The sequence below is a fragment of the Clupea harengus genome, chromosome 22 (assembly GCF_900700415.2).
Source record: "Clupea harengus chromosome 22, Ch_v2.0.2, whole genome shotgun sequence".
Lineage (NCBI taxonomy): Eukaryota > Metazoa > Chordata > Actinopteri > Clupeiformes > Clupeidae > Clupea > Clupea harengus.
Window position 1 is genome coordinate 5,052,840 of NC_045173.1, and position 12,453 is coordinate 5,065,292.

Below are 12,453 nucleotides of genomic sequence, written 5' to 3' on the forward strand. Positions count from 1 at the left end.
TCCCATTGACTCCCATGTTAAATCAATTTTTTTCACAAAACAGAGCTCTCAATGCATTCTCTATGGCTTCCGGGAGGGCTCGCCCCTCCATGTCGTGTCATAAGTAGTGGACGTACAAGCCTATACGAACGTCATACAGCTTTGACGGAGGCATATTCTGTCAGATTGGCTGCCCTGTTCAGTGCAATAACTCGATTCGCTCTTTGACAGAAACTCCTTTTTAGTCAGCGTACTAATGAAGATAAATTGACAACAAAACAATTAAGACTTCCTAGACCAAATGTATCCATTCAACAGGTTTCTACAAAGGGAGGGAAATCCTACATCCAAGAATTGGAACGAAAGAAAATCGCGGTCGTGAAGTGGCTAACGCGGTCTGTATTTCATATACCAGTCACTTTTTATAGGTTTCACAGTGTGTTTCACAGTTCGCTTCTTGCACTAACACTGAATAATTTTTTTATGTGATGACTTATTTTGCTTTTGTAAGCTAATACTTTCAAGATCAGTCAATAAATATTGTTGGTTTTGACTTATGTTACATCATACAACATTTGAGACACGTGGATAATGAAAAAGTGGGATAATTTAATGTGGAGCCACATCATGTTTGCTTATGAAGGCTCCTGGATGCAACTTTTGTCTATAGCTTTCCACCTGTAACTTGCAACTCTAGCTATTTAGCAAGAGGGGACATATTACTGTTGTGTGCTGCCAATAGTGGACAAAAAGGTATTGCTGTATGAGTTAATCAGCTAACTTAATGTACCTACTGAATGGGTCGCCTTAATCATTATCAAAAAAATTGCCCCCCCTGAGAATTTTTTCAGGAGCCGCCACTGAAACACGCACTGCTGATGAAACATGGAATTTCCTACACACTCGTCTGTGTCGTTGGGGAGTTGTGTGACAGTTAGTCAAGTGAGGGAGGAGTGGATGCCAGTATAAATACCAGGGACTCACCTGAGCAGGTGAAAAGCTCCCGAGCGCTTAGACCGGTCCTCACCCAGCACAGGTAGAAAAATTATTCTAATAATCTGAATTTTTTGTTTAACTTGTTTTTTGATTTACAGAAACAAACAATTGTATGTGTTTTATTATATATATATATATATATATATATATATATATTTTAAATAAGTATAATTCTAATTGAGTCATATTGGAGGTGTGATAGCAAGTGATTAACATTTCTTACCAATCATTGATATCAAATCAAATCAAATCAAACTTTATTTGTACGCCGCATTTCATACCAGTTCTACCTTGCACTTACCTTGCCATTGACTACGCTATGGCTAAGAGTCCTTTCCTATTTGTCATGTATTATCTTTTCCTTAAACTGTGGTTAATTAAACTTCTTCTCCACACCAGCATCTGTTCTCCTATCCACCAAGTGGCCCATGGAAAAGCATCACAGGAGTGAGAGACGAGAGGCGCGACACCAGATTGGGCAGGGCAACCTCAATGCCAGGTTTCACCGTTTCAGCCATTCTTAGGTATTCTGGCAGAGTATTCCAAAGGCTGGGGGCGTAGAAACTAAAAGCTGCTTTCCCATGTCTCTTTGTCCTGGCTTGTGGAACTGTTAGTTCAGTGCCAGAGGACCTCAGTAATCTACTGGGTGTGTACCTTGAGAGCATGTCTGTTCATGTGCATGACTATGGAGTGATTTATAGACTAGTAAGAGAATCTTGAAATTTATTCTGAAACTAACAGGTAACCATTGCAGTGATTTTAATACTGGTGTGATGTGTGCTCTCCGTCTTGTTTTAGTGAGGACTCGCGCTGCTGCATTCTGTATTGTTTGTAGTTGACTAATGTATTTTTTTGGTAGACCAGACAAAAGCGAGTTACAGTAGTCTAGCCTGCTCGTGATAGACGCGTGCATCAGTCTTTTAGTGTCAGCCTGAGAGAGAAACGGTTGCACCTTAGCAATATTTTTTTTAGGTGATAAAAAGATGTTTTAATTATACTTTTGATAATGGTTTCAAAATTGAGATCTGAGTCAAATATGACACCTAGGTTTCTGGCTTGGTGCTTGGTGTTAAGTGCTAGTGTTTTTAAATGTGCAAATAGTTTGACTCTGTGACCTGTGTTTTATCTTGGTTGAGCTGGAGAAAGTTTTGTGACATCCATACATTTGTATCAGAAATGCAATTTACCAAACAATCAATAGAGCTGTAGTTGTTGGGTGTTACAGAAATATAGAGCTGGGTGTCATCTAAATAGCTATGATAATTGATGTTGTGCCTCCTAATGACACTACCAAGGGGTAACATGTATAGACTGAAAAGTAAAGGCCCTAAAATGGATCCTTGAGGGACCCCACAGGTCATACAAATACTTTTTGAGCTGTGGTCTCCGAGGGCGACAAAGTATTCCCGGCCAGTTAGATAGGTCCTAAACGAGTTTAGTACTGGACCAGCGAGGCCAACCCAATTTTCAAGTCTATCAATAAGGATATAATGATCGACAGTATCAAAGGCTGCGCTCAGATCCAGAAGGGTCAAGACAGATAGTTTTTCGGAGTCAGCATTAATCCTGAGGTCATTTACAACCTTGACTAATGCCGTTTCTGTGCTATGATTGGAATGAAAGCCAGATTGGGAAGTGTCTAAGGCACAGTTATCATCTAGGAAATTATTTAACTGTTTAAAGACTATTTTTTCCAGGATTTTGCTTAGAAAGGGAAGGTTGGAGATGGGTCTAAAATTGTTTAGAACTGAAGAGTCTAAATTGCTTTTCTTCAGGAGGGGTCTCACCAGGGCAGTTTTAAGTTCTGATAGGAAAATACCTGTAAGCAGGGAACAGTTTACAATGGCTAGAATGTCCTTAGACACAGAGTTAAAGCTGGTCCTAAAAAATTTGGTGGGAATGGGATCAAGAGGGCATGTAGACGGCTTCAGTTGTGACACTACTTTGCTCAGCATTTCTATATCAGTCAGCATGGTGGAAGAGGATCAGAAAACAAGACATTTGGAATTTCCTGAGCAATATTCATCCTAATGTTCGTTATCTTATCTCTGAAGCATGCTGCAAATTCCTCACATTTGGAGGTGGAAAAGAGACTATCATCTACTTTGGGTGCAGGATTTATAACGCTGTAGATTGTTGAAAAGAGCACCCTGGAATTGTTAGAATTTCTAGATATCAAATTAGAGAAATTATCCTTCCTAGCATTTCTTATTGCTTTATTAAAGACTGAAAGATAATCCTTAAAAATATCAAGATGGACCTCTAGCTTGGTCTTTCTCCATATACGCTCAGACCTTCTGCAAGATCTCTTAAGTTTAATAATTTCCTCATTTCTCCATGGAGCTTTTTGTTTGGCTAAAACCTTTTTTTGTTTCAAGTGTGCTACAGAGTCAAGTACTGTCCTTAATTTTGTATTGAGAGTAGTTTCTAGATCATTAACACATGATGTCCCCGCCTCTGGGGTTTTTGTACTAGTTATGTTCATCATTACTTTGAAATTCTCAGCTGCTGCAGAGTTAAGATAGCGTTTCTTAATAAAACATTCAGCACTATTTTTAACTTTAGGTACCAGTGCTGTAAAGAAAATACAGAAGTGGTCGGAAAGAGCAAGATCACAGATAGACGATATAACAGTTGTAAGACCCTTTGTAATCACTACATCAAGGGTGTGGCCACGGTGGTGAGTGGGTTCAGTAATGTGTTGTGTAAAGTCCATGGAATTCAAGAGATTCATAAAATCCCTGGCCTTTGAGTCGTTCCCATTATCCACATGTATGTTAAAATCACCAGTGATAATAATCTTATCGTAGTTTGTGTGGATAATGGAGAATAGTTCTGAAAAGTCTGTTAGAAAAGTGGGACATTGCTTGGGTGGCTATACACAGTTACTGTCAGAACAGGAGGCTGGCACTAGAACTATGGCATGATATTCAAACGAGGCAAAATCATCGAAGGAGATGCTCCTGCAGCACAGGGCATACGTGGTTATGGTGGTTGTCTTTTTAACAGTTCTAATGGACTGAAAAAAGCTATAATTGGGAGGGGACGCTTCAATAAGAGCTGCAGACCCATTTATGTTTAGCCAGGTTTCCGTTAAAAACATACAGTCTAATTTACGTTCACATATAAGATCGTTAATGAGAAATGTTTTGCCTGATAGGGACCTAATATTTAGCAGTGCCATTGAAATATTTGGATAGAGTGGCTGACACGAAGGAGGAATATGCCAGGGTAAAGATAGAATATTCACTGGACTTCTATTGTTACTATTGTATCTATGGCCTTTGTTTTTAACTATGCATTGGGTAGAGATTAAAATTGGAATAGGATTATAGGCCTTTATTATAGGCCTATATATTGCAGTAACCAGCAAATCAAATGCCAGCAAATGGTCTGTAGTACCATTTGCTGGTTAGTTTGGTTCCTTTGTATTTTATCTGAATGGGAGAGAGTTGATCTTTGCTGACACTGTTTTGTGTCTGAAGCAGCAATCTTTAGTCAAATGAGTATTGAAAGAATCTGCTGTTCTCCGGTGAATTCGTCGGAGGCCCAGGCTTCGTTCAAGTTAGCTTCTTCAGAATAACAGATTTGTGGAAGACGGCTTAGCGAAAGAATGTGTTTATTCAGCCACGGTCACCGCGACACAACACGAGCATGCACGAGGCACGTCTGCTGGTAACGGGTCGGCCTTCTTTCTCCATCTCCTCAAACATTACAGAGATGTACATACATTTATACTGTAGAATTAATGTTTGTGTGTAGGGGAGGGGATGGGTGTGTCTGGAGGTCAAGGGGGAAGTCTAGTTTGACCAAGGGCTATATGTGGTCATACCAGGTATGGATGCTAATGTCTTTGCTTCAGCCATCTTGTCGAGGCTGTAGACAAAAGCCAACAATCAGACTCTAATAGCTCTGGCTCCAAGACACACAAAAGCCAGGAACCAGGTCTGATGGCCCATCAACATAGACAAAAGGCCAGGAGCCGCCTTGATGGCTCTAGCCTGGTGCTGTGTAAACTAACTTGTGGGGGTTGAATTGGTATTTTGTCTGATAGGTAAAATTATAGTCTGATATAATAAACACCCAAATCTAACAGTATTTATAAAGAATACCTAACTTCAAATAGTATTTAATAAGAATACAAAAATGTTTCCATTGTACAGTTTTGTGTGTTGGAAAGAGTGAATGAGGTGGAGTGGGGAAGTGTGTGAGAGAGAGAGAACAAGAGGAAAAGGCAATCATTAAAAGAAAGGTCAAAACTTTTCTCTGCCCAGGAACTCTTTGTGGAGCCGAGCTTCATCATCATGTTCTCTTCAGTCACAGCCCACGCATCTCTGCTCTGGTTGACACTGTTCTTCTGCCCACTCACCGAAACCTTCAAGCCGCTACTCTTTCCTGGGGGTGGCTCTCTCACACACCGTGACATCACCCAGAGGGCCATCTTCCGCAAGACTGGCCAAGTGTGCCGTGCAATGGCCGCAGCCCAAGGCCAGGACTTCACCTTGCCTGTGAGAGACCAGTGAGCTCATGTAACACACCTCTTAGAGAGAGATAGTGAGGGATGCGCTGGATGTTCAGTCAAAATTCCCAGATCTACACGGCAATCACTGTAATATACACTGATTTAAAAAACACTAGGCTCTATAATTCACTGAGTCCTATCAGTGTGATGAAACACGGTATGAAAATAGACTTGTATCCTTTGGTGAAAAACTAGTTTGACAAGTTATTGAGGCCGTGTAGGAGGCTTCTGTAGTGTTACGTTTCATGAAGTTTAGAGACGGCATGAGCCATACAGATTATATTCCAACTATGTTCTTATGATCTCTAGTCATTCATTAATCTTGCTTTGTTTTTCACTGCTCTCCCTTAAAAACCCGTCTCTCAGATTGATGATAGGCTAACGGCATACACCCTGCAGCAGGCATGCTCCTCAGGGGAGTCCTCCATCTTGTCGGCCCTGCCCTTCCAGACAGCTGTGACTAATACGTACATGAGCAATGCGGCTGTGGACGTTCTTCAGGCTCTGAGCGCTCCGCACCACTTCAATGATGAGACATTCGCTGAAGGGCGAGACGTGGTGGCCCAGGGTGCCGCTGCCGTCAAGGCTGCCGTAAAACAAGGGAGCTTCGTCTCTGCCAGAATCAGCTTGGGTGCTGCCTGTCACACACTGCAGGTGAATGCGTGTGTCCATAATAAGTGTGTGTGTGCTTGAGCGGTTACTGTGGATGAGGTAGAGCTGTTGTCACACAGAGTGGTTGGTTGTTGGAGAGTTTCAGTCGTTTTGCCCTGGATTCTCCTAGCTTCATGATGTGTTGTTGGGAGACATTTTGAAGTCATGAACTAAACAGCAAGTCAGTTTGGTTTCACTCTTTAACACTAGGTACTGACTTGTTCTTTTGTAGTACATTTACATTTACAAGTGGAATTGTGTGGTGTGCAGGCTATAGCTCCTGTCAAAGTAATTGGTAGTGCAAAGTCAATTCTCAGGCTTGCTCATTCTGTAAGGTTGTCATCTGCATAATAGGGATGTTCATAAATTCAAATACATTATTCAGAAAGGCACAAACATTGCATTACAAATGTAGGACGTTACATGTACATTTTTGCCTAGGCTAAACCTACTTCGGGATTACATACAAATACAAATATTAGTTCACCAATCACCCCTTCTTCATAGGAAGCAGGTGTTGGTCAATAGAACATACCTTGAGTGTTGACATTCAGCAGGCACACCCATGGCTTGTCCTATCAGTCAGCACTGCTGACAGTAAAAGCTCACTCTTTCCACACACTTATGTTGACATGTAAACAGATGGACAGAGCCTCTTTCAGCTCCTTCCTTCGGTATGCCACAGACACATGGACACCTTCTCACTTTAACATTAACACTAATGACAATCAACATCTCTTTTTTGCACAGGATTTCTACAGCCACAGTAACTGGATAGAGATAGGAAACACAGTACCATTCTACAATTTGATCAGGGCAGACACGCCTTTGGATAATCTGGCAGGTGTGTGTGTGTGTGTGTCAGGGTGTGTGTGGGTGGTATATTTGATGGCTAATGCATTCAAAGCCATGCATCATTCATGCATCACCTGAGGTACTCTTGATACAACTCATTTTCCTCTCAGCTACTATCACTTGTGTCAAAACCTACTCATGTCACTCACTAAATCTTTTTTTGAATTACCTGAATTACCAGGCATTGTTCTTAGATAAACAGTCCACAATGCTGTTTCTTACACCCACTCTCTTTCTCTCATCTAAGCTCAAACACACTGCGTAATATTTATTTTCCAGGTCCTGATAGAGCCACCTGCAGGAACTGCATAGGAGGAGACTGCAGTGATAACCTCCTACCTGAGATCCTACAGGAGAAGAAACTCACATCAGGCTACTTGAGCCTCTTCTCTTCAGCCAAGCCACCAGGTTTTCATGTTCGCATCTATTCCCTTTTCAAAATCACATATCAGTGCTTTAGACCTGTATACTCATTTGTTCATGAATGCTCTACTGATGCTCATAGCCCATCAGAGACATCAACATACAGTATATAACGCATTAATGTGTGCTCAACTCACTGCAGGAAAGTGCAGCCATGGTGGTTCTTTTGACAAGACCAGTTATCAGGATCCAGTTGGTGGGATTAACAAGGATGACACCACAGCGAGCCATGGGCACTTGCACCTGCGAGCAGCACAGGTGGCCATCACCGCCACCATGGAGCTCCTGGAGGACATCAGACTGACCACCGGGGACAAAGACTTCCTGCGGTAATACAGACTGACTGATTGAATGATTGAAAACTCTGTATTTTACCACTTTGCAGGAAGTCTGTGCATGAAAAACCAACCTCTCTCTCTCTCCCCCTCTCTGTCTTTCTCCTTCAGGTTAGTGGGAGTGTCACAATCATCCGTGCTTTGTTTCGTGGTTGACACCACAGGCAGCATGTCTGATGACATTGCCGAGGTAAAGCGGGTCTCATTCGCCATCATCGATCTCAAACGTGGCACCCAGGAGGAGCCCTCAGAGTACATCCTGGTCCCATTTAATGACCCAGGTCAGACCAGCAGGGGGCGCACACTCCTCTAACAGGGAAGATGGAGGACCTCAGCACTGAAATGCACAGGTCTTGTCGTTCCACATGTTCATTAACTCATTAGCTGGTGTCTCTGTCTGTGATTGTACAGGCTTCGGGCCACTGATCAGGACAACTGATGCAGATATTTTCAAGCAGCACATCAACAAGCTCAGTGCCTCGGGTGGAGGGGATTTTCCTGAAATGAGTTTATCAGGACTACTGGTATGTAAAACTGTAACCTCTTAAATCAATGAATATTATGATTTAGTGACTCAATCCACATCATTGATTATCCTCTAAGACTTTTAACAGTGGTTGTATGTGTTCACATTAAGTTAAATCACATTATGTACAGATCAAGTTTGTACTGTCCTCATTGAGGTGTGATAACTTCAACTAGACAGCAAGTTAACCTCTCTTCTTTTCATGAACATGAAGAATGCCTTAAATTCTTGTTTGCAGCTTTATTTTCACTCTTCACGTTGTACTGAATCCCCATTGATAAGATCAAAAGATGAAAGAGAGTGAAACTAGGAAACAACAGCAAAATATTGCAATTAGTTAAGTCACCTAGTTCCATGAAGTATATAAATCACATGTAAAGCTAACTGTTAACCTTTCCTAGAGCTAGCATTATCGTAATAGCATCCACGTGTTAGAACTAACATCCATATTTTAACATTGCCACTTAGGTTTTAGCATTATAACTTCGTTTTTAAACCATGACATGAACATACTAATGAATTAACTTAGTTATAACAAGATACATACAGCGATGCCTCTGCTGGGGAATCAACCTGTAAGAAGGAATCTTTCCGGCGTAATGACCGTCTGCACTCTTAATCAGCTTGCCGTTTCTAAATTATTCTAAACAATTTACCTGCTTACTTCCTGTACAGCTCAAAAAATACAAACGTCAAAATAAGAGTCTGGATGAAACTGAAATTTTACACGTTGCAAGCGTAACAATTCAAATTAAATGCCTGGAGGCAGAACAAAGTTAGCTATCATGAATTAAGAAAATTGTCTCCAGTTTTGACAGTTGTCAGGAAGGATTCTATGCATGAGCATGAGTAAACGGTAATGTTCTGTTGTCGTCCGATGACCAGCTGGCGCTCACTGCAGCTCCCCCTTCCTCTGACATCTTCGTCTTCACCGACGCTCCTGCCAAAGATGCTGAGCTGAAGAGCACTGTGACTGCACTGACTGAGAGCACCAAGTCAAAGGTGAATTTGGTGGGAGCAACCTTGCTTTTTGTGTCTCTGTGACACATGTCTGTGTTCATGTCTGTAGGCTTTTTGTCTGTTTTTATGTCAACTAGCTGTACATGCTTTTTTTGTATTCGAAAAGTTTGCAAAGTAGAATAGAATAGAAAAGCCTTTATTGTCATTGTATTCGCATACAACGAAATTTGGAGTGCTTCTCCTGTTGGTGCGACGAGGGACGACATAAAACACAACAACAACATATAACACAACAATATTACAACTATTTGTTAATCTGAGCCTGCATATATTGGTAATGTTTACATACTCTGTTCAGAACTGTGTACATGTAGATACTCTTCGTGTGTAATATTTCTCGTGTTTTTGTATGCTATCTAAAAGCACATATCTTGTCCCATAGGTCACCTTTATGCTATCTGATCCTTCCAGCTCAGCACGTCGCCTTAAGCGCTCTAGGAGCCCCACGTTGAATCTGAGGCAGATACCCCGCTTATCTGAGGCAGATGCTCAGCTCTACCGGGACCTGGCACAGGCTTCAGGGGGCCAGGCCATAGAGGTCTCCAAGTCCTCACTGCCTCAGGCCACTGTGATCATAGAGGACTCCTCAACCCCTGCTCTGGTACCTGATAGGTTTCCACATTGATTAGGGATGACAGATCATTTTGTGTTTTAAAGACTGGTTAGCTTGGCTTTCTGTGCTGGTGGGTTAATAAAATGTAATTCTGCCCCCCTCAGGTGACCCTGCTCCAGGCAGTGAGGACCCCGGTGAGGACTGAGAACTTCTCCTTCCTGCTGGACGAGTTGGTGTCCAATGTGACGCTGTACATCACAGGGTCCTCACCTGCGTTTACTCTCTACAGTCCCACAGGTTTGACCCATGTCTGTGTACAAATTAGATATTTAGACAGTTACTAGATATTTTCCTTGCATTTAAATGTTGTCCATGCATTCAGTTTCACACGGCAGATGTGGATCTTTCTGTTACATGAATGCATCAATGAAACTGTGATGCATCGTACAATGTTTTGACAAATTAGTCAGAGATGTCTCTTTTTCCTTCAATGAATATTTGAACCTGTAATCCATTTCAGGCGAGTCACAGAGCCATGAGGTGTCAGAGGGACCTCTGGGTACGATTCAGAGGGTGGGAAACCTACATCGTATGCAAGTCAAGACCCACAACCGCACAGGACTGTGGGATATCACCATACACTCCAGAGCAACATTTACTGTCAAAGTCACAGGTGAGCAGTTCTCAAAATTTGGTGCAGAGAAATATGATGGAACATAGCGATAACCTACATGTAACTTCATACTGTGTGTGCCTCTGTGTGTGTTTCTGTGCAGGTCAAAGTTCCATCAACTTCTTGTTCAACTTTGTGGAGGCTTTTGGCGCAGCACATGGAGATTTTAGCCTAAAACAGAGTCGTCCATCCGTTGGTACGTTCAAAGCACTCCAATAGTGCTTGTTAATAAGATGCATTTGCAGGAGTACATCAGCTTAATCTGTACATGACTGATATTTGGATGAAGGGGACAGAAAGCAGCACCACCTTGATTCCATCTTTTGTAAGATTTTTCTTTAGTTTGTTTGTTACCACTTAATAATCAATTGTCTTTCCAAAACAGGTAAGAGCGCTACCCTCTTGATGTCAGTAACAGGAAGTGATTCATTGAGGGTGACTGAGGTGGCTCTGGTGCCTGTCTCTGGATCTGGGGCTGTAAATGGAACCATGGAGGTATTAGGAGGTGAGGACTTCCTGGTAACGGTAGATGAACTGCCAGTGGGAAACTTCATCATCCATCTGAGGGGGGAAACCAGTGGGGCCTCCCGGTCCTCCCCCATCCTCTTCCTTAGGCAGTCCTCTACACAGCTCAGGGCCTCCAGGGTGGCTGTGACGGTGAGCTAACAGTGTTTTAACATCTAATTCCTCCTTAAAGTCAGAATCTTTGGCATGTGTCATGTTTGAGATGTTGTATAATTATGGCAATTTCAATGTGGAACTTGGAATTGTACTATGCGGTCAAAGGATGAGTTCAGATTTTCAAAATTTTACCTCAAGATTATCTTTTCTTTCCCATTTTGTGAATGTAACCTCAGATGCATGTTATTTACACCTGAGGATCTAGATACTTCATAGAACATGTCCATTTCTATCAATGTTTATTAATATTTTATTAATATCATATTTTATAGATGAGGTAATCAAATGCGTTAGAGGATACTGGCAGAGCCATCCCAGTTGACGACACTAAAGGTGTATTCTTATGATGCCTCCTCATCACAGGCCTCAGTAAACGGCACTTTGGAACCTGGAGCAACCATTACTGTGCCCTTCACAGTGGAAACCAACACCACAGCAGGTAGCTATACCATCCGAGTGAGGAACGACCGCGGCTTCAGCGTGTCCTTCCCCAGCAGTGTGACTCTGGAGGCTGAAGGCCGTGCTGAGGGCACAGTGACTCTCACAGCTCCGTCAGACACCCCTTCAGGCACCGACGTCACGCTGACCATCGAGGCAGAAGCTCCTGGAGCCACCGACTCCAACTATGTTGTCATTAGCTTTGCTGTTGCCACTAAGGTAACTTTAAGGTTTCTTTAAGTACTTGACTACCAGTCATTTAATGACAAACTGACAGGCCTTTGGTTTCTTTTTCACAGGTGACTGACTTCACCCGTCCTGTGTGCCAAGTGGACCTCACTGCCAACTGTCCACAAGACTGCAGCCAGGCTACTTGGCAGCTCTCTGCCAACCTGACTGATGGCAATGGGACAGGCATTGTTCTTGTAACACTCCAGCAGGGCAATGGCACCCTCAGCACCAGCTCTTCTGGTACAGGCATCTCTTTTGCGTCCTACAGCGCCTCCTGCTGTTCTGAGGTGGTGGAACTGGTCATGGTTGACGACGTGGGCAATGCTGGTGTCTGCTCTGCTTCAATTAGAGGCCTCTCCTCTGCCACCACCCCTCAGACTCCCACAGCCAACGCCACAGTGACGCAGATAGCCACCACCTCCAGTGCAGTGCACTGCCTTAACCTCTCCATCTGGCTGTGGCCCATAGTTATGCTCCCACTGCTTTATCTCAAGGTCTAGTGTCTGGCCTGGAGCATACACACTCTTCTATAAACTGTGACTGTGCAGTTCAGTTGGAGTCATAAACCAG

General features: G+C 42.7%; 1 protein-coding gene across 1 annotated transcript; it reads left to right on the forward strand.

Annotated features, from left to right (window-relative positions):
- The first annotated feature begins 10,938 nt into the window (after window positions 1–10,938).
- LOC122128662 lies at window positions 10,939–12,383 on the forward strand. The gene is made up of 3 exons (XM_042703093.1): window positions 10,939–11,190; window positions 11,578–11,871; window positions 11,952–12,383. The coding sequence occupies exons 1-3, from the start codon at window positions 10,939–10,941 to the stop codon at window positions 12,381–12,383; spliced, it is 978 nt and encodes a 325-aa protein (XP_042559027.1).
- Window positions 12,384–12,453: the final 70 nt, after the last annotated feature.

Bases quoted from the DNA above. Each gene is read 5' to 3' on its own strand.
- LOC122128662 (XM_042703093.1), top strand. From the start codon at position 10,939: ATGTCAGTAACAGGAAGTGATTCATTGAGGGTGACTGAGGTGGCTCTG. The intron at 11,191-11,577 runs GTGAGCTAACAG...TCCTCATCACAG, and splicing joins CCTCCAGGGTGGCTGTGACG to GCCTCAGTAAACGGCACTTT. The intron at 11,872-11,951 runs GTAACTTTAAGG...TCTTTTTCACAG, and splicing joins GCTTTGCTGTTGCCACTAAG to GTGACTGACTTCACCCGTCC.